This window comes from Arvicola amphibius, chromosome 9, assembly GCF_903992535.2.
Source record: "Arvicola amphibius chromosome 9, mArvAmp1.2, whole genome shotgun sequence".
NCBI classification, from domain to species: domain Eukaryota; kingdom Metazoa; phylum Chordata; class Mammalia; order Rodentia; family Cricetidae; genus Arvicola; species Arvicola amphibius.
In genome coordinates, this window is record NC_052055.2 from 119728306 (window position 1) to 119747414 (window position 19109).

The 19109-nt window shown below is 45.1% G+C and overlaps 1 protein-coding gene across 2 annotated transcripts in view; it reads left to right on the forward strand.

The window, feature by feature from the left end:
• Btbd9 (BTB domain containing 9) overlaps window positions 1–19109 on the forward strand; it is a 350239-nt gene that overhangs the window by 245937 nt on the left and 85193 nt on the right. For both annotated transcript variants that reach the window (XM_038342714.1, XM_038342713.1), the window contains exon 8: window positions 11733–11922. In XM_038342714.1, coding sequence (XP_038198642.1) covers window positions 11733–11922 — 190 coding nt within the window. The remainder of the gene's footprint in view (window positions 1–11732; window positions 11923–19109) is intronic.

Here is a 19109-nt window from a genome sequence, read left to right on the forward strand (position 1 = left end):
GCCAGATGCTGAGACTTAACTCCTGAAGGTAGGTGACTTCATCACTTAGTTCAACATTAGTGTCCGCCCAGAACAGCTGAGAAAGCTGGGCCATATATACCCAGTCAGTCAATTAAAGCCACTCCCATTAGCATTGCATAATTAGTCTTTGGTCTCAGTCTAAGCTAGAACACAATAGGGATTCATGACATTGCTATTCTGACATCCCCCCATTCTTCTGAGGGCATATTACTTTAAACCATAATAGTAATTTTCATATCATGTTATTTTTATTTTTCAACTGGCTGAAGACATAGCAAATGCAGAGAATATTATTCTTCAGACAGTAACTGCCTGGCACACACAGCCTACGTAATGGCAATTAAACTGAGCTCCAGACTGACAAACAAGCTGTAAAGCAGAAAGGCAGAATTTCTGTGGAAGATCAGTTATAATAATTTTATATCCGAGTGTTTTACATATGTGACATTTTGTATAATAAACAATTAACTGCCTGCTTTTGACATTTCAGAGTTAATGTGAGGGAAGTTACACAACAGACACTATGAGCATCACCTCCCCGAGTGAAGTGGCAAATGGCTATCAGCCTCCAGGTTTGTGAGGCCCGATTAGTCCTAGCTGCACATCCTGAACCTCTTTGCCACCAGCCAGCAGTTCATTGTCTTTGATAAACAAGATAATTGATATAAATGGAGGTGTTCTTCTCTAAAATGGTTTCCCAATTGCAGGTTTTTCAGGCTGGAGGTATAATTTTCCTTGTGTCCTATTACTGTTAATCTCTAAATGGATAGATTAGTTAATATGCCTGCCTTCCACAAGAAGACATTGGGTGAGCCACCCCTCAACAAAGCTGACAAAACGTTGGGTGAAACTAGGGCACAGGAAAAATGATGAATGTTCCCGTCGATGATGAAGAACATGGGGACTTTGAGCCGGAGAGTTATAGCTGGGAATGCAAGGAGTATAGCTTAGAGAAAAAGAAGTGGTTCATCCTCTACAGAACGAGGACGGAAGCCCCGTGGTCAGCCAGGTCTACCACAGGGACACTGGGCACACATGAGGAGATTCAGCAGAGCCATCACGTGCTTGCTTGCTGCTTTGTTGGAATGAGTAGGCTTTGCAAAGCCCAGTTTATATCATAAGTTAGTATTCGACCTTCTCAGCCCTCTTTTGGGTAGCTTTCTTTGTGAAGTGTCAAGGATCTAGCCTGCCAAAGAGCCATGCAAGTTTGCACCCAGTTGTAAAATCTATTCTGAAAAACATGCTTGTGTGTGTGTGTATGTGTGTGTGTGTGTGTGTGTGTGTGTGTGAGAGAGAGAGAGAGAGAGAGAGAGAGAGAGAGAGAGAGAGAGAGAGAGAGAGAGGTGTACATATGTACATATAAATGCAACAGGAAGAATGACTGGGCAAGTGAGCAGATAAGTGCTTGGGAGGAAGTTACATGGAGACTCCACAACTCCCCATTGTTGGTTTGAAACCGTAATGAGCAACCTTTGGAGTGCCTTAATCATTCTAATATTTAGTTTAAAAATCAGTTCGCACTCTGAGCAAGGAAAGCCATAGTAAGATGAGCTGTCTCCCAGGCCCGTCCTGTGTGGTGGTGTGATAACCCCACCTTTCAGATCCAGCACGCCACGGGTGCTTTACTGTCCAGTTTAATGTCATCTCTTGGCTGAGCAGTGGGCCTCCTCCCGCCTCCTTCCACTTTTGAAAGGTTAGCCTTTCTTCAGAACAGTACAGGTTTCCTGCAACATCTGTCAGCTTGGCAACGAGCACACCCCAAGGAAATGATGAACATTTGAAGACCATCTAAATACTGCAGGGGACCTTTCCTTTCTCTCTTCTCCTTTTCTGCTCCGCTCTTCTCCCTCTGTCTTCTCTTAGGAGAGTGAGACAACCACCTGGCATATCTCACTGCTGGTTGTGCTGATAAATTATAAGTCCACTTACAGCTGTGATTTTTTTTAATGAGTTTTGATTTCTTCCTTGCATTGTGATAGCCCTTGGAACCTTAAAGCAGAACTGGCCTGGAACGCAGCTGTGGGCAGGAGCTTTTGTTTAACGAAGGAGCCTGCTTGGCCCTGGACTGCTAGCACAAAGAAGCTTCCTTGCTCTAATGACTCAGATGATCTTGATCTGATTCAGTAGGTCAGAAATTGCTGTCCCCAGCAAGTATCGACCAGAAGGAACTGCTTTCTCGGTTATTCTGAAACTGCCAGCTGCATATTACACTAGCAGGTGCTAATAGTTTTTTGCAGGTCAGTAGAATTGTTATTGGCTCTTCCATCCTTTACCCCCTTCCTTGTACAATCACGAGCTGGCTCATGAGCACACAAATCTCCTTGTCTGACACTCAGACCTGAAATGCCAGGCCCACTCACCATTCCATGGGGGAGACCTGGCTCTTGGTGGCTGGAGAAGGACCACATCAAAGGCTTATGCGTCTGAAACTCAGAATGCTGTGTAAAACTGACACATGTCACAGGAGTTTGGGGAAAGATGGGTAGCTCTCTTTATCACACAGTAGAAAACTGAATCAGAAATGGTTAAATGACTTCCTTAAGATTGCTCAGAAAACTGGTCTCACTGTCAGGGTTAGTCTGGAGTCCTTGCTGTCCAGCCTTTGCCCTATGTAGTGACTCTAGAGCAGAAGATTGGGAGTGGGGGCATCTCTGCCTCAGGCCTAAAGAATGGAGACATGAGGCCAAGAGGGCTAGAATGCAGAAACACGAACTTCCTAACGGATATGAAAGTATTTAGAATATTCTTTTAAAATGCTGTGCCTATTAATTAGAACAGTAAACTTTTGGTTTTTGACAAGTCTTTTTTAAAAATCATACTCTATAAATCTACAAAGAGCCATAGCATCATTTTATTTCCTCCGTGTGGATTAACCTTGGCCCCCAGAAACTCTGGTTTCCTGATGGCATCTTCTGGTGACTGTAACACTTCTGCAGTGTGAGTGCAGCTGTCCCAGTACACTCCAGGCTCTAGCTCGTCTTGAAGTTGGGTGGCCACATTCCACAGGGTCCCTGTGAGCTCCCTGCACAGGGCATGTATCATCACCTCAGATTGCTGTGGCCCTGCTGGTGCCTGGGCTGAAAACTAAGAGGCTTGGGAGAGAAGCTGTTCCCTTGGCTGTCCCCTGGGCTTGGTGAAAGAGCCCTGTTTTGAGCCTTGGGGTCAGAAGTTCTTCCACTGTTATCCTGTTTGCTCCTCAGGCCAGTTGTGCTCTACTGTGATTCCTCTCTGCTAGTCAACCCACGCATGGCCTGTGAGCACCCACGGCCTGTGAGCGCCCACGGCCTGTGAGCGCCCACGGCCTGTGAGCGCCCACGGCCTGTGAGCGCCCACTGTTCCTGTCAACCTTCTTTCTAGACTTCAAGGGGCTGTGGCCGGAAGCTGGTGTGGAGTTTGAGCAGCATCTTGCACAGGTCCGGTAGGGACTTCTCTGTGATATTTGAAACTGTGATTTGAAATGTGTGATATTTGAAAATACGTGATATTTGAAAGCTTCACCATTGCTACCACCTTAGTGAAAACTTAAAATTTAGAGTTATTGATGCTGTATAAAGAAACATTCAAGGTTTAAGACTCAAGTGCTATTTGTGATCTTAGAACCAGTCTGGCTTAAGCTTGTTGAGTTTAGAACCGGATGCAGCCTCCAACTCAAACAAGAAAAGCTACCAGTTTATTAAAGGGTTAGTTAACAATAATGATAGCTTCCTGCCAAGAGGATTAGAGTCCCACATTTGTGGGCCTTCTCACAGCTCTATGCACATTTTTATTCTCTAGACGGGGTGAAAAGCTACTCCCCATCCCTGAAAGGACATCTCTGCTCTCAGGTCACAAAATTGTTGATCTGACAAGTGCTTTTATACAGTCCCATGGGACAAGGGACATTCATTGGTGTATACAGTACTGTGGAACAAGGACATTCATTAGTTTCAACATCCTTGAAGACATAAGGAAACATAATCCCTATAAAAATCTTACAGTACAACTTAGCAAGATGCTTTTCCTGTGCAGCTTCTCAGTTCCTTTAAGGCTTTCAGAACTTGAAAAAGCAGTTTGAGTGGCTACTGTGTGCTGGGTGGTTTCCAGGTGAGCAGCATGAATAGCTAGCTTCTCAGTGCAGAGTTTCTTCCTCCGGCGGATTATGTCATTGCAGTTAGACATTGCCTGAGTTAAGACACAGGGCTGGATACCTGGCTGTCCCTTCTTAAAGCAGGAAATGCCTTTGTCCAAGGTGTCAAGGCTTACCTGCAGAGTGACTCCCTCATTGACACACTGGAGTGGTCACTGCTGCTAAACAGCTCATGCTTGATTCTTGAAGGGTTTTGAAAAATTTATCAGCTAAAACCTCCAGCATTCAAACTCCAGATTGCTAAACCACAGAAGAGAGTCAACAGTGTGGCTAGGTAGCAGTGTGTTTGCCTTCAAAGACCCCGTCGTGAGAAGAGTGAATTCTCTTGTGTATTTAAGGTCCACTGTCTTTAGTCCATCCCTTTTCAGCCCCAAGAATGTTCTTCTCTGCGTTCTCATCTTTCGGAAAGCGACCCATGGGCTCTGTAGTGTTCAGAGCTAGAACTTCATTGAGTTGGCAGGTTTGAGGGATGGGGCTGAGCACATTTGAAGGTTGGAAGCTATTGCTCTCTTGTTGCTGGCCAAGATGGAGCCAGCTTGAGTGTGAAAGCACCGTGTGGGGTGTGTGGAGTGGACAGATGTGGTGATGTAAAGCAGTGTGGAGTGTGGAGTGTGGACAGATGTGGTGATGTAAAGCAGTGTGGGGTGTGTGGAGTGGACAGATGTGGTGATGTAAAGCAGTGTGGGGTGTGTGGAGTGGACAGATGTGATGTAAAGCAGTGTGGGATGTATGGAGTGGACAGATGTGGTGATGTAAAGCAGTGTGGGGTGTGTGGAGTGGACAGATGTGATGTAAAGCAGTATGGGGTGTGTGGTGTGGACAGATGTGGTGATGTAAAGCAGTGTGGGGTGTGTGGCGTGGACAGATGTGATGTAAAACAGTGTGGGGTGTGGACAGATGTGGTGATGTAAAACAGTGTGGGTGTGTGGTGTGGACAGATGTGGTGATGTAAAACAGTGTGTGGTGTGTGGTGTGGACAGATGTGATGTAAAGCAGTGTGTGGTGTGTGGTGTGGACAGATGTGATGTAAAGCAGTGTGGGGTGTGTGGCACTGAAGATGGGAACTGGCACAGGAGTGATGAGGATGTGTGGATTGACACCTACAAGAGGAAATCAAGAAGAAAGCACAGCAGAGGGCTGGGTAGGCCAGGCAGGACTCTGTGGTCTCCCTTCTCCCCATGGTTCTCTGCAGAGACTGGGAAGTCAGTGGTACTACCTGGATGTTTCTGAGTTGTGGGGATTGGGGCTTGGGAAGGTTCTTCTCCCGGAGGAACCTGGGACAAACTGGCAAATGATCACATGCCTCTTGCAATCAATGACGTTTTCCTCAGATGTGGTGTAACACATGGTTGAGAGCGATTTCTCTTCCAATAGATAAAACTAGGAATCAGTGTAGCTCAGTGCCTGCTTTGAGAAATACATTTGTGCAGTGTTTTGATAGTTTTCAGGAAAGATGGCCTTGTTCTCTAATGAGCTATTGTGCGTTTACAGCTGTTCCGACAAAACAGCTGTGGATACATCTTCCTTTAGAAGAATGCAGCAGAAGGTTGGGTTCCAGTTGGCTTAGAAGCTTGTCTAATCAGCAGCAAGTTATGTACAGGCCTGGAGATGGGCCCTGGGGTTATTAAATCAAACAGCTGTGAGACTGGGGAGATGTATAGGTAGGTCCTTAAGCTAAATATAGGCTTCCTTATCTTTTTAACTAGGAAATACTTTGTGTCTAAATCTTGGCACTCAGAAAATCTTCCAAGAAAAATATATTGTGAGTCTGTTAAGCACTTACTGGAGAGTGAGTGGGGTCGGAGGGGGTGCTGTTAGAAAGCAGTTTTATATCCAGCAGCCAGGAAGACAGCGGATAGGGTCTGAAAATAAGTTACGTAAGACTCAAGTGTTGTTTCATGGAGGCGGGGGACTGCTTCAAGAAGGCTTTTCTCAGGGCTGGAGAGACGTCTCATCCGCTAAAGGCATTGCCACTCTTCAAGAGACCCTTAATTCAATTCTCAGCACTCACATGGAGGCTCACAACTGTCTATAATGGGATCTAATGGCCTTCTCTGGTGTCCAGATGTATATGCAGACAAAGTACACACACACACACACACACACACACACACACACATATATAACATTTTTAAAAACTTTTGTTGTTGTTGTTAAAAAAAAGTTTTTCTCCCCTGTCTGGAGATGATCTCTGGAGACAGTCAAATAACAGATTGTCATTCTTTTCTTTAAATAGCTGGTACAGGTATCCCTCAAGTCATGCTAACACTGCCTTTTAAACAATTTATCACTCCTGAATTAAATTTACTGGCAGGCTGTTGGTCACCCCGGCACTACGTAAGATGTAAGTAGGGAACGATGAAATGTTTTCAGATGGCTTTTCCTGCCACTCCCCAGGCCCAGGCACTCTGTTCTCCATACACTGCTCCCCCATCCCAGGCACTTTGTTCTTGACACACTTGCACAATGTACGTGCTTTGTTAGCATGCAGCTTTTGCATTCAGAAGCAGCAAATTAAATTTGTCTGAGCAGAATTGCTGTGTGCATGCAGGGTAAAAGTAATTTCTGCCCAAGCAGTTCCCCTGTCTTCTGCCCCCATCACAGGCTGTTGTAATAGCAATGGAGCTGAGGATGGCAGCGGAAACCCAAGAAGAGACAGACAAAGATTCTAGGTTCTGGCAGCACGGGTTTGTAAACAAAGTGACACAAATTGGGGCAGAGGTTCCAGTGGGACCAGGCAAGAGACTAGGGGACTGGAAATATAACACAAGGCTGAGTCCCATCCAGATGGTGTTTTTAATAAATTTATCAGGCTCATATGAAAGATAGTAATGAATGTTCTAAACGGGAAGTGGCCCATTCCTCTAGGGAGAGCAGCTGCGCACTGTCCATGTGTTGCAGCCAGGTAGGGGCGCTCTCTCAGTCTTCCCAACACAAAGACCACAGAATGCATTTCGACTCCTATGTGTTAGGGCAGCCAGGTAGGCAAGCTGAGGCTTGCATTTCTAGGACAAGAATTAGTAATCCAAGTATTTTCTGCTGAAATGGAGGAAATAGCATCTAGTTGGTATAGTTAATAGTGACATTTGGAACTAACAGCTCCTATAATATGATTAACTTGGAAGAGGAGAAAGAATATAATCCAAATATATTGTATGAAATATTTTATAACAAGAAAAATAATTGCCTGAAAAAAAAAAAACAGATAAAAGATGTTTTATAACTGGGCTGTGGTGGCACAGGCCTTTAATCCCAACACTTGGGAGGCGGAGGCAGATGTCTGTGATTTCAAGGCCAGCCTGGGCTACAAAGCAAGTTCCAGGTCTGCCAGGGCTGTCAAACAGAGAAATCCTGTCTTGAAAAATCAAAAAACAAAACAAAACAGATAAAACATCTTTTATGTCTTTTAAAGCCAAACTGTAGTCTATATCCCTCCTTCCTTTTTGCGCTCCCAGATGGTTTCTTGTCCAAAATATTTTTCTGTGCCATGGGTGGCCGGACTTTCTGTTGACAGGTCGGATTTTGAGGAAAGAAATTACGAGGACAGAAGGGTCATATGCTTCCACAGCAGCACTCCTGCCAAGGTCGCTGGCCTTCTCTGTCTAGGTCAGGACCCAGAGATTGATCACGACTTACTTTTCTAAGGAAATTTCTACCAAGAAAGCGGTGTTTGTCCATTTTCCTCTATAACCTCAGATTTTTATGGCTTTGGATGAGGAACTTTGTTAACAATGGAAAGTACCAGAGCTGCATACAGGGCTGGAAAAGAAAGAACAGTCCTACCCTTAGGAAACTCGCGGACTTGGATGTTAAGGACTGGGACAGAGCTGAAATGATTATCATACCGTAATGGTTTATAGGAGGCTATCACCCATGGCTGCTAAACCCACATCCTGTCCTCCCCATTCTACTTCCTGGTGTCATTTTCTCTTTGCATTGATCAGACCAAAAAATAGGCCTGAAAATGAAGAGAGATGGCAATTTTAACCTTGTGCTCTACAGATGGAGCTGGCTACCAAGTAGCTAGTAGAATTCCAACAACGTCTCTCTTAGAAAGAAATGTGGGCATGATTAGATGACACTGGTGTAGTGGGTCTGTGTGTGTACCTTGACATGTGAGCATGTGTTCTGTGCTTGGCTTCTTCTGTAAGGCCTAACTGTCAATGTCTATCCTGGCCTGACTTCCCAGGAAACACAAGGCCCAGTTAGCTGGAGCCTGTGACAGCCCATGACTGATCAAGTCACATCATCCACGGGCATAATGTTGAGGCAACAGCACACAGAGTAGATGGTAATTGTTGCACGCTGGAGTTTGCAAAGACAACTCCCAAGCACGTCAGCATTTGAAATAATCATTGGTTGAGTGGTGGGAGAGCAGAGACTCTACCATCTTCCTTATTTTTATAAATGTTTAAAAATGTGTGAAAAATTCAAATATTGCTGTGTAGAATATCACATGAGCCCTCTACATGACAGGTTTGGAGGGTGAAAGGATGAATATACTCACCAGGAAATAGAATATTACCAAACTTTTGAATCCATCCTTTGATAACCCAATTAGAACAAACGGGGAGAAATAATGGAGAGAAGAGCTCAGGGAAGCTGGAAACAGAGAACAGAATTTTAAGTGTTGGTTGTATGAAAACCAAACTAAAATGGGCAGATGTGTGTAGGAACAGATAAAAACAAAAAGAAATGTGTAATGGGAAAAGGAGAAGAAATATAAAAATGGGCAATTCACAGAAGGAAGATCGAGGGTGAGGCTATAGGGAAAGAGGAAGATAAAGCTCCTTTGATAAAGGTGAGACAAGCCCATCCTGATGCAGCAGTCAGGCCCTGCTGATTGGTTGGCTCCTAGGGTGGTTGAGGAGATGGAGCACTGGGTGGAGAGTGTAAACTTTACAAGTAATTTGGTGACTAATTTGGTAAGATCTATGGAAGCTGAAGAGCACCGTATTCCCCATACCCATGAGTGTAATTCTGTTTCCATAAATGGCTGCTGTACATGTGTATGTACATATATTTACATATTTCTTTTAAAAAGAAACTCTTACCCAGAAACTTAGAAGACACTTCTTTGTAATGGCAAGGAAAGAAAAATGTTAACAATCGAAATGTCCCTGATTACATTATGTAGTATCTTTGGGTTGCACACAGAACAAGGTGGCTTTCTGCCCTCCTTTAACCCCCATGTTAAGTGAGGTCATGTGACTTGTACTGGCCAATTAAATGTGAATAAAGGGATATGCCCCTTTAGGAAAAACATTTTAAGAGCTGCAGTTGTACTAGGACCTCTGAGAGGTATAATCAGCAGAGCCATCTCTGTAGGTAGAGACTGCTTGTTTGGTTCCTGGCCACCTAGACACGACTAATAACAAAGAAACCATATTAATTAGAACACTGCTTGACCTGTTAGCTCAGGCTTCTTATTAACTAACTCTTAATCTTAAATTAACTTATTCCTATTATTTTATATTTTACCATGAGGCTCGTGGTTTACAGGTAAGGTGTTCTGGGCACCATTTGTAGACAGAGGCTATTCTTTCATTTCCTGGTTGCCCAGACCCGAAATAATCACACAGAAACTATGTTAATTATACCACTGCTTGGCCAGTGACTTAGACATATTCCTGGCTAACTCTTGTTTTCTAAAGATTTATTTATTTATTATATATTCAGTATTCTGTCTGCATCTATGCCTGCAGGCCAGAAGAGGGTAGGTACCAGGTCTCATTTATGGATGGTTGTGAGCTACCATATGGTTGCTGGGAATTGAACTCAAGACCTCCAGAAGAACAGCCAATGTTCTTTAATCTCTGAGCCATCTCTCCAGCCCCCTGACTAACTCTTACATCTTAAATTAACCCATTTCTATTAATCTATATATGACCATTAGGCTGTGGCCTACCAGTAGGTGTCTTTCTCCTTAGGCAGCTACATGGTGTCTCTTTGATTCCACCTACTCACTCTCTACATCTCTGTTCGGGTTTTCTGCCTGGCTTTACTCCATTGGCTGAAAGCAGTTCTTTATTACCCAATGGCAATAAAACATATTCACAGCATACAGAAGGGAATCCCACATCACATCTCTGCTGCAGAATTTGGATGGATGACAGTTTGTGCTGCCCCATGTTTCTGAGGGCCAGGGCTGTTTGTTCCTGCGAAGGTACTTCCCATTATCCTGAGTCCTGCTTCCAGTGTTCTTCTTCATCATCTGCTTCCTTAAATCCTGCCTTCCAAGTCACAGGAGATAGATGCAGCAGGGCTTATCCCCTAGGGTAGCAGTCTCTTGTTTTAAGAGTCATAGAGAGCTTTTTTTGGAGCTCTTTCTGCCAGGAGACTGTCCTCATGGGGAATTGCACCAGTGTTTTTACTCTTGCTATGGAATAAGGGATTCATCACCAGAAACCCATTTCCCTACCTCCTACCCCTCCCCATGTTCCTTGTCTGTGGGTGTTCTTCCTTATCTGTGGAGAGCAGAGCAGTTAGTTGGCAAAGACATCCATACAAGCTTGTCTCATTTGAAAGTAGACTCAGTTGTAAGATGGCATGAGGTTATATGGTGGTGCTATTTCTGTCTATCTTTTATGAGTGGATAACAGTAGATTTGGGTTAAATGACTTAAACCCTTAAAGAAGATTGTAAATTTTGATTGCATAACATAAGGGATTTCCATGCCCTTGGCTTTTATCATCGGTGTCTTAGTATTTCTAGAGCCTCTGACATACTGAACAACTATAGTTTTGTGGGATCCCTTGACTTTTATATGGTCTTGAAGTGTAAAGAGAGACTCAGAATCAAAACACAGCTGTTTGTTCAAGTTCCTGCAGCTCCTGAGCAAAAGCAAGCCCCTGTGTGGCCATGCACTGATCAGCAAACACAGTGAAGTGGCTCGTGTAAAACTAACTGTGTGTTCTGAAAAGGGACTGATACCATGTCTGAGGTCCCTTTCCTGCTCTGCAGATTTTGAATTGCTTGATGTCTAAGTCTTTCACTCAATATATATGCAGCGGTAGCTCATTAGACCAGATACTGGCCAGGGCACAGCTCAGTGATAGAATACCTGCTTAGAATGTGCAAGGACCTGGATTTAACTCCCAGAAACAACTTAAAAAATCCATCTGGGCTGGGCGGTGGTGACCCACACCTTTAATCCCAGCACTCACGAGGCAGAGGTAGGTGGATCTCTGTAAATTCGAGGCCAGCTAGTTCCAGGACAACTAGGACTGTTACAGGAGAAATCCTGTCTCGAAAAACAAACAAAAATTCATTTAAACTGATGAAAAGTTTTTCATTGAGTTATACTTACAATGTATTTTCTCATTCTGTTATCAATATGCTCTTTATAATGCAATACTTAAGAATTAATTGCTACATATGGTTTAGATATTCCAACCTGAAGTTCGGTTTTTGCTTGTTTAGTTATTTGACATAGAAACTCATATCTGAAGATAATTGAGATATTCTAGTTTCCCTTTTATTATTGATTTGAGATGCTAATTAATTAGTTTTGTTCTGAGCATGCTAGAGGGATATAGTTGGCTTCTCTTATCCTGATGCCAGATCTTGTGCTTTGGATTCACAGTTCCCATGGAGAATGTTGCAACGATTGCTGATTGTGCCAGTGTGATTGAAGGAGTCAGTCGGAGCCGAAATGCCTTGCTCAACGGGGACACTAAGAATTATGACTGGGATTCTGGCTACACGTGTCATCAGCTGGGAAGTGGTGCAATTGTGGTTCAGCTGGCACAGCCATACATGATTGGGTCAATACGGTAAGATTTCTTTGCATTTGTTAGTTCAAAGAGTGTAGATACACATAATCACCAATAGCTTCAGAGAAGAGATTCTACTGTTTATTATAAAGACTGGAGGCAGGGAAGGGAGATACAGCTGTCTGTTTGGATTGTTGAGTAAGGTACCCTGAATTTAGACCTGAAGTCAGCAGGGAGAGAGGACTGGATGAGAAGCCTCTCTCCGAAGGGTCTTACTCCTGCAGCCTCATGTGTGGGTTCAAGGCTTACAGGGTCATGTTGAGGGGTGTTGTAGGTTAAAAGCTTTTTCCAGCTTTGGTAAACACCTTTGTATATGAATCAGAGACCCAAATAAGAAGCCTTGTTCTAGGCATTCTTTTTAGTGGCTTTGTGTTCGAGTTTCTTCTTGATCCGTTTTGTTTTAAGAAGGGAACTTTAACTTTGCTTGACTTAAAGGATTTTATTAGTTTTTAAGTATAAGACTAGTACCCTCCCCCCAAAAAAGTTAGTTCTTAGTGGTAGGTACTATTTCTTTTCATTGTCTCTTTCCCCTCTGTGCCCATCTTCTCCCTTCCCATCTTCTCCCATCTTTTCTGCTCCCATCCTCTGCCCTCCCTTCCCCTAGCATCCCTTCTCCTCCTGTCCTCTCCTCCCTTGGTTCTAAGGAGGCCTTTGAAGGCCTCATATAGGAAAAAAATAAATGTCTGTCTACCTCAGTCTGCTGAGCATGGAGTTGTTGGCAGGTTGTAACTGTCCCAAACATGGTGCTTTTCTACACTTGGCTTACTCCTCCCTCTTCTCAGACAGTCTGTAGGAAGAAAGAGCTAGCAGAGGGAAGCAGTGTAGCAGACATAGCCTGTCTATGCTCAGGATGGCACCTTAGCTCAGGCTGCTTTGTGCTTCCCACACGGGCTGAGAAATCAGTGCTGAATGTCTTGAATTGAGACTGTCCGATTTCTTCATTTCAGTTAGCCCCATTTCATCAGAGCTACAGCATAGGCCAAGCATCACAGGAGATGAAGTGTGGAGCTAAGCATGTGGGACATACTGTTTTCTGAGCTGTGTGTATTCACTACCGTGTTCCCACCATCTGCCTAATATGCGTTCCTAGGCCTTTGGTCATTGGCGATGTAAACTGTCTGTATTTCCTTTGCAGTCTGTCCCTCTTTACAAATGTGCTAACAGTTGTTTTTCATTGGTCTTCTGGCACTGTCTCCCTACAATTTCTTGACGATTACCAGTCGTGTCTCTGAGATTACATCTGCAATTTCTTGCAGCAGGCTTGGGGTGTAACTCATCTGAGCCAGAAGACTTGAAATCATTTAAATTGACTAGACACTCTCTTTCACTTCACCGATTTGGGACTTCAATTTTCTCTTTATTATGTTTGTTCTGCCATTTCTAATTTGAGGACCAGTCTTCCTACCAGTGAAGATTGAAGCAAACGGGCAACTTCGTACCTCTGTCCAGTCCTCTTTAATGGCTTCTCAATCCCATTCACTTACCTGGTCCTGGGTGCTCTTCCCCCAGCACACCATCTGTGTCTGTCTCTGTGTGTCTCAAAGCAAACCAGCTAAATGGAATTCTGTTGTCCTTCCCCGTCCTGTCCCAGCCACCAATACCTCAGTCTCAGTATTCTCCATTGGTTTGGTCCACATCTTTGGCCCAAACCACAAGGCCCTCCTAAATTTGTTCCCCTTTTTTATCTCCCCCTTGCTGCCCAGAAGTCAGTCCTGAGGTTCTGTGCTGCCTCCTAAACAGCTCCTAGAGTTCTCACTTCCCCACTCTTGCAGCTGTGTCAGAGTGAAACCTCTGTGGGGTCGCTTCTCTCTGTGATCTGCCATTAGACCCTCTCTTCCCCAGCACAGTGCAGAGGGAAACGGTGTTAGTGATTGTTACAGCCTGTGCCTGCCCCACCCCTCTTGATTTTTCAAGACAAGGTTTCTCTGTGTAGCCCTGGCTGTCCTGGAACTCACTCTGTAGACCAGGCTGGCCTCGAACTCACATTCACCTGCCTCTACCTCCCAAGTGTTGAGATTAAAGATGTGCACCACCACTGTCCAGCATTACCTGGTCTCTTGTGTCTTGAGACCACTCAATTCGCTGTGTCGGTCAGTCCACAGGTCCTGTGCTCCTTAACGCCATGCTTTTGAGTCTTGGATCCTATTGATCTCATTGCTTACCTCGTACTCCCTCTTACTCTGGAATACTTTGGTATTCCTGAATCCATGTGGGAATACTGGCCATCCTCCCATCATCCTCCGAGCTTACTGAGACATCCTCTGTCTTAGTTAGGGTTCTGTTGCTGTGATAAGATGCCATGACTGAAGGCACCTCGTGGGGTAAAGGTTTATTTCAGCTTACAACTCATGGGCCACACCCTAACACTGAGAAAAGTCTGGGCAAGAAGTCAGGGCAGGAGCCTGGAGGCAGAACTGGAAAAGAGGCCATAGAGGATTGCAGTTCACTAGCTTTCTCCTCCTGGCTTGCTCAGCCTGCTTTCTTACAGAACTCAGGATCGCCTGCCAAGGGTGCTACTGCCTCTCTGGGCCCTCCCGCATCAATCAGTAATTAAGAAAACATCCTAAAGGTATGCCCACAGGCCAGTCCTTTGGAAGCATTTTCCCCATTAAGATTTCCTCTACCCAGGTATGTCCAGGTTTGTATTAACGTGACCGAAGCCATACAGTACATCTTACTCAAGCGTCGGCACTGGTGTCGACTCCTCCCAGCCTTGCCTGCTTCCTGAGGCCTGAGGTAGCTCAGAACTGGCTTCTCACGCCAGGTTGGCTGTGCCCCTGCGGTAGTCTTGTGGACAGACTGAAAATTATAGCAGCTTTAAGAGGATATTTACAATTTTAGATCTAGCAGAGAGCCTGAGATGGTTGCCAGGGTGATAACTCAAACAAACAAGGGCTTGTCCTGGGGCACAGCCACCTTGACCTCTAGCTCTACCAAAGACTTGAATTCTGACTCTGTCTTGAGGGAAGTGTGTTACTGGGCTCCAGGCAGATAGAATGGGCCCACCTGGCTTGATCTAAGTGTGAAATGAAAATGGTTCCTCCAAACAATTTTTTTCCTGACTCAGAGGAGAGACGATGAGCAGGCACACAACCTGAGGCAGAATTGTATATCTCATCCCAGTGTGGCGCCTCTAATTTCCTGAAGCCCACTATTGTCTCTTCAGTAAGGAAATGCATTCAGCTGCAGCACTGTGTAACTAGCCAGGCATTCAAAGAGACACGTCTTGGTGAAGCTAACATTATGTTGTCAGAAACGGCATTTGCCTCTTTTGTGACATTATTAAGAGGAAAGGAGGGAGGTTTCCTGGCCACCAGTGCCCGTGGACAGCACTGGGTGTCTTGGCAGGCGGCAGCTACAGCAGCTGATGTGCCCAGATAGACATTTATTGATGTGAAGCTAGGTCAGTGGCACCTTCTTGTGGGGATGGCGATTGACCAGCAGTGCACCGATTAGTCAGCAGCGTGTGACCCTCCGCTTCTCCTGCTCACGATGACTAACTCGCTCTCCTTGTCACTGTATCTGTGACCACCCAGCGGCTTGGAATCCACACCGAAGACCGAAGGGCAATGTTACAGAGCTGAGCTTCATTCTCCCTGGCACAGTGGTTGCAGAACTGGGAACCTGGAAACTCACCTCCCTCTGTGACATAAGCTTTGAAAATACAGATTTCTTTATAGTTGGTGGCTTTTCGGGCAAAGGTCTCAGTGGTTGATGTTCATTATTCTTCATATGGTACATGGTGTGCTATGGTTGAGATCCTTCATTCTTTCCTGAGAGCTTGCCAAGTGGCTGTGCAGGCAAGCAGAGCTAACTTTCCTGGCAGGGAGAGTGCCTGGGCTCCATGGTCAGCAGAGCCCAGTCCCTGCTGGTGTGTCCCCTGAGGTGTCCTGGGGAGGGTGGCTGGACACATGGCTTTTTTTTAACAGACACTTGGCTTTTTTACTGTGTATCAGATACTGTGGGAGACACTTAGGATCCAGCATTGAGTAAGCAAGCTCAGCACTCACATGCTTTTGGAGCTGATACTCAGAGCAGAGTTACAGAAAAGAAACAAGTATGCTTATAGTGTGCTAAACTCTTGGAAGAGCTGAGGACATCAGGAGGAGGGGAGAAAGGAGGAAACAGAAGGGGGAGACAGTTCAACTTCAGACTGGGTGGTCTGAGGGACGTGTGATCAAGCACCCCTGAAGAGCCAGGGTAAATACCAGAGACAAGTGCCAAGGGCCAGAGGAGAGAGGGAAAATAAGAGGCAAGGCCTAAGGGATTTGGGGGAGTGACAGCCAAAAGGGGTTTGTTACTGTCTGCATACTTAGCACCAACTCCCAGAACTGCTTCCTCCCCATGGCACTCCCATCACAGGCTTTATGAATGCCATGGTGGGAGGAGAACAAGGGATGGGAGCCCCGACCACACACCCTGGAGGTGCATTTTTGCCCTGCCTCCCTGCTCCAGCTTCTGGAAGAGGCAGCTTCCAGCATTTGCCTTGGGTAGGACATGCCTCCAAGGCAGTGGAACCAGAAACAAAGCAACTGGTCCTTGTTGCTAGGTTGACAGGCACAGCAGACTGTACTCACTTTTAGGGAGAAAGAAATTTCCAGGAATGTGGCTTAAAAGTGGGTAATTGAGTAGTAATTATATCATTTCCTTGGCATTTGAAAAGCATTTAAGATTTAAATAACAGGAAATCTTCAGAGGCTTGACCACATAAAAATACTGGGCTAGAGTCCTAATAACTAACCAGATCTGTTAGATCTTAGTTGATAATCCCCATCACCATAATGCAGGCTGACCATCTTTCTTCTTGCTGATAGAGGTACCCTATTCAGTGTCCTTAAGTCTGGGAGGGGAAACAAGCGTGTTATGCAATGAGCTCACCGAATACCTGCCAGCCCTCCCCAGCTGATAGATGACAGAGCTTACCTAAACCCTAACTGGAAGATAATCAATTACAGGAACAATTTTTACATTAGCTTGCAAAGAACGGTTTTGTAATTGGTACAAAGAATAGTGTAAGTAAAATATCCATAATGCTTTAAATAACAAACCTAATTGTAAGTAAATAGGCTGCCTAAGGAGGTCCAGTGTCAATAGATGGAGCTAAATCAACACAAATTGAGGAGTTAATGACACAAGAACTGTTTGCGTCCTCAGTCGGAATACACGCATGTGCACACACGCATCAAGGTTACTGAATGGGAATACACATATGGACATACACGCAGCAAGATTATTGAATGGGTTAAAGAATATTCTTTTTTTTTATTTTTTTTCATGGTTTATTTTTTTTTTATATTTAAAAATTTCCATCTACTTCCCTCCTCCTCCCCCCTCCCTCCCCTCCTCCTCCCCCTTCCCTCCCCTCCTTCTCCCCCTTCCCTCCCCTCCTTCTCCCCCTTCCCTCCCCTCCCCTCCACCCATACCTCCCCTCCCTCCCTCTCAAGGCCAAGGAGCCATCAGGGTTCCCCATTCTATGCTAAGACCAGGGTCTTCCCAACTCCCCCCTGGTCCAGGAAGGTGATCGACCAAGCTGAGAAGGCTCCCACAGAGCCCGTCCATGCAGAAGAATCAGAGCCCAGAGCCATTGTCCTTTGCTTCTCAGTCAGCCCCCGCTGTTGGCCACATTCAGAGAGACGGGTTTGGTCGCATGATCCATCAGTCCCATTCCAACTGGAGTTGGTGATCTCCCATTAGTTCTGTCCCACCGTCTCCATGAGTGAACGCACCCCTCTCGTTCCTGACTTTCTCCCTCATGTTCTCGCTCCTTCTGCTCCTCATCAGGACCTTGGGAGCTCAGTCCAGTGCTCCAATGTGGGGCTCAGTCACCTTCCCCATCTGTCGCCAGCTGGAGGTTCCCTCACGGTCCTGACTTTCTTTCTCATGTTCTCTCTCCTTCTGCTCCTCATCAGGACCTTGGGAGCTCAGTCCGGTGTTCCAATGTGGGGCTCTGTCATTTTCTTCATCTATCGTCAGGTGGAGGTTCTATGGTGATATGCAAGAAATTAATCAGTATGGCTATAGGAACTGGCCTTTTCAGGCTCCCTCTCCTCAGCTGCCCAAGGAACTAACTGGGGGCATCTCCCTGGAAACCTGGGAACCCCTCTAGGTTAAAGAATATTCTTTATGGGTGTTCATAATCTCTTTAGTCTGAGGTGATGAGGCTCTTTTTATTTTTCAATAGCGAAAAGAAACACCCACAGGTCTGCCTCCTATTTAAGATAATCTGGCGCAGAATGACTGAAGCGCAAATCAGTGTATGTCCTAGAGTTATTACACATAGGTAAAATAGGAAATGTACAAAGCAAGGGCTCACACGTGTGGCTGTGGGCCTGTTTCTATGAACAGTTAGGTCCACACAAGGTTCACCTGCCAATTTATTATTGAATAGTTCATCCAACAGTAGTTACCTCTTCAGGTTGTGAGTGCCAAGGGCCCCCTTTGACTGCTATTTTTCCTTCTTTCTGCTGCTTACCAGCTTGCCAGAATATTACTCATCCCCTTCTGTCCTGAGGGACAGGAACAGAGAGAAAAAAGAAGAATTGGAGGCCATTCCATTTGTTTCCTACTTAATAGCCCTAAATTAAGGTTTACTCAGTAAGGGTGAAGAGAGGAATTTAAAGTTCGTGCTTCAAATAATAGTTTATAATTATTCAAGTATTGTCTCTATGTGTGAACCCATCATTTCCTGGAGGATCATAGAAAGTCTCAAATGGAAGATAGTGGTTTTTTTAATATTGTGATGGACTCGGTTTCCGTGTCAAATTCCCAGCGCCTAGTCTGGTACTGTGTGCGGTGGTACATGGTAAACACTCATCGGCTGCACTGACAGCGCTGAGTGTGCAGCCAAAAGGAGTTCTATCTGTCAGCTAAATTGGACATCATATTTGCTCAGTGTGGCTGATCTAAGCGTATGTGAGCAAACTGCTAAAGATCTGGACCGGCAGATGACAGAGAAGGGGCTCAGGAGGCAGGCACCAGCATCAGCACTGGGAAGGACGCCTTCTGCCTCAACCCGCTCTGCTTCCATTTCATCCTGTCTGAGTGCCTCTGGGGCAGCAGCACATCTATTTACATTAAGACAGCCTTTGCAACCTAGAGAGCTAGAAATTTCTTTTTATAGTCTAAAGAATACAGCAAGCATCTAAATATATGACTCCTCTGCTTTGGATTAAGATTGCCTATAATTC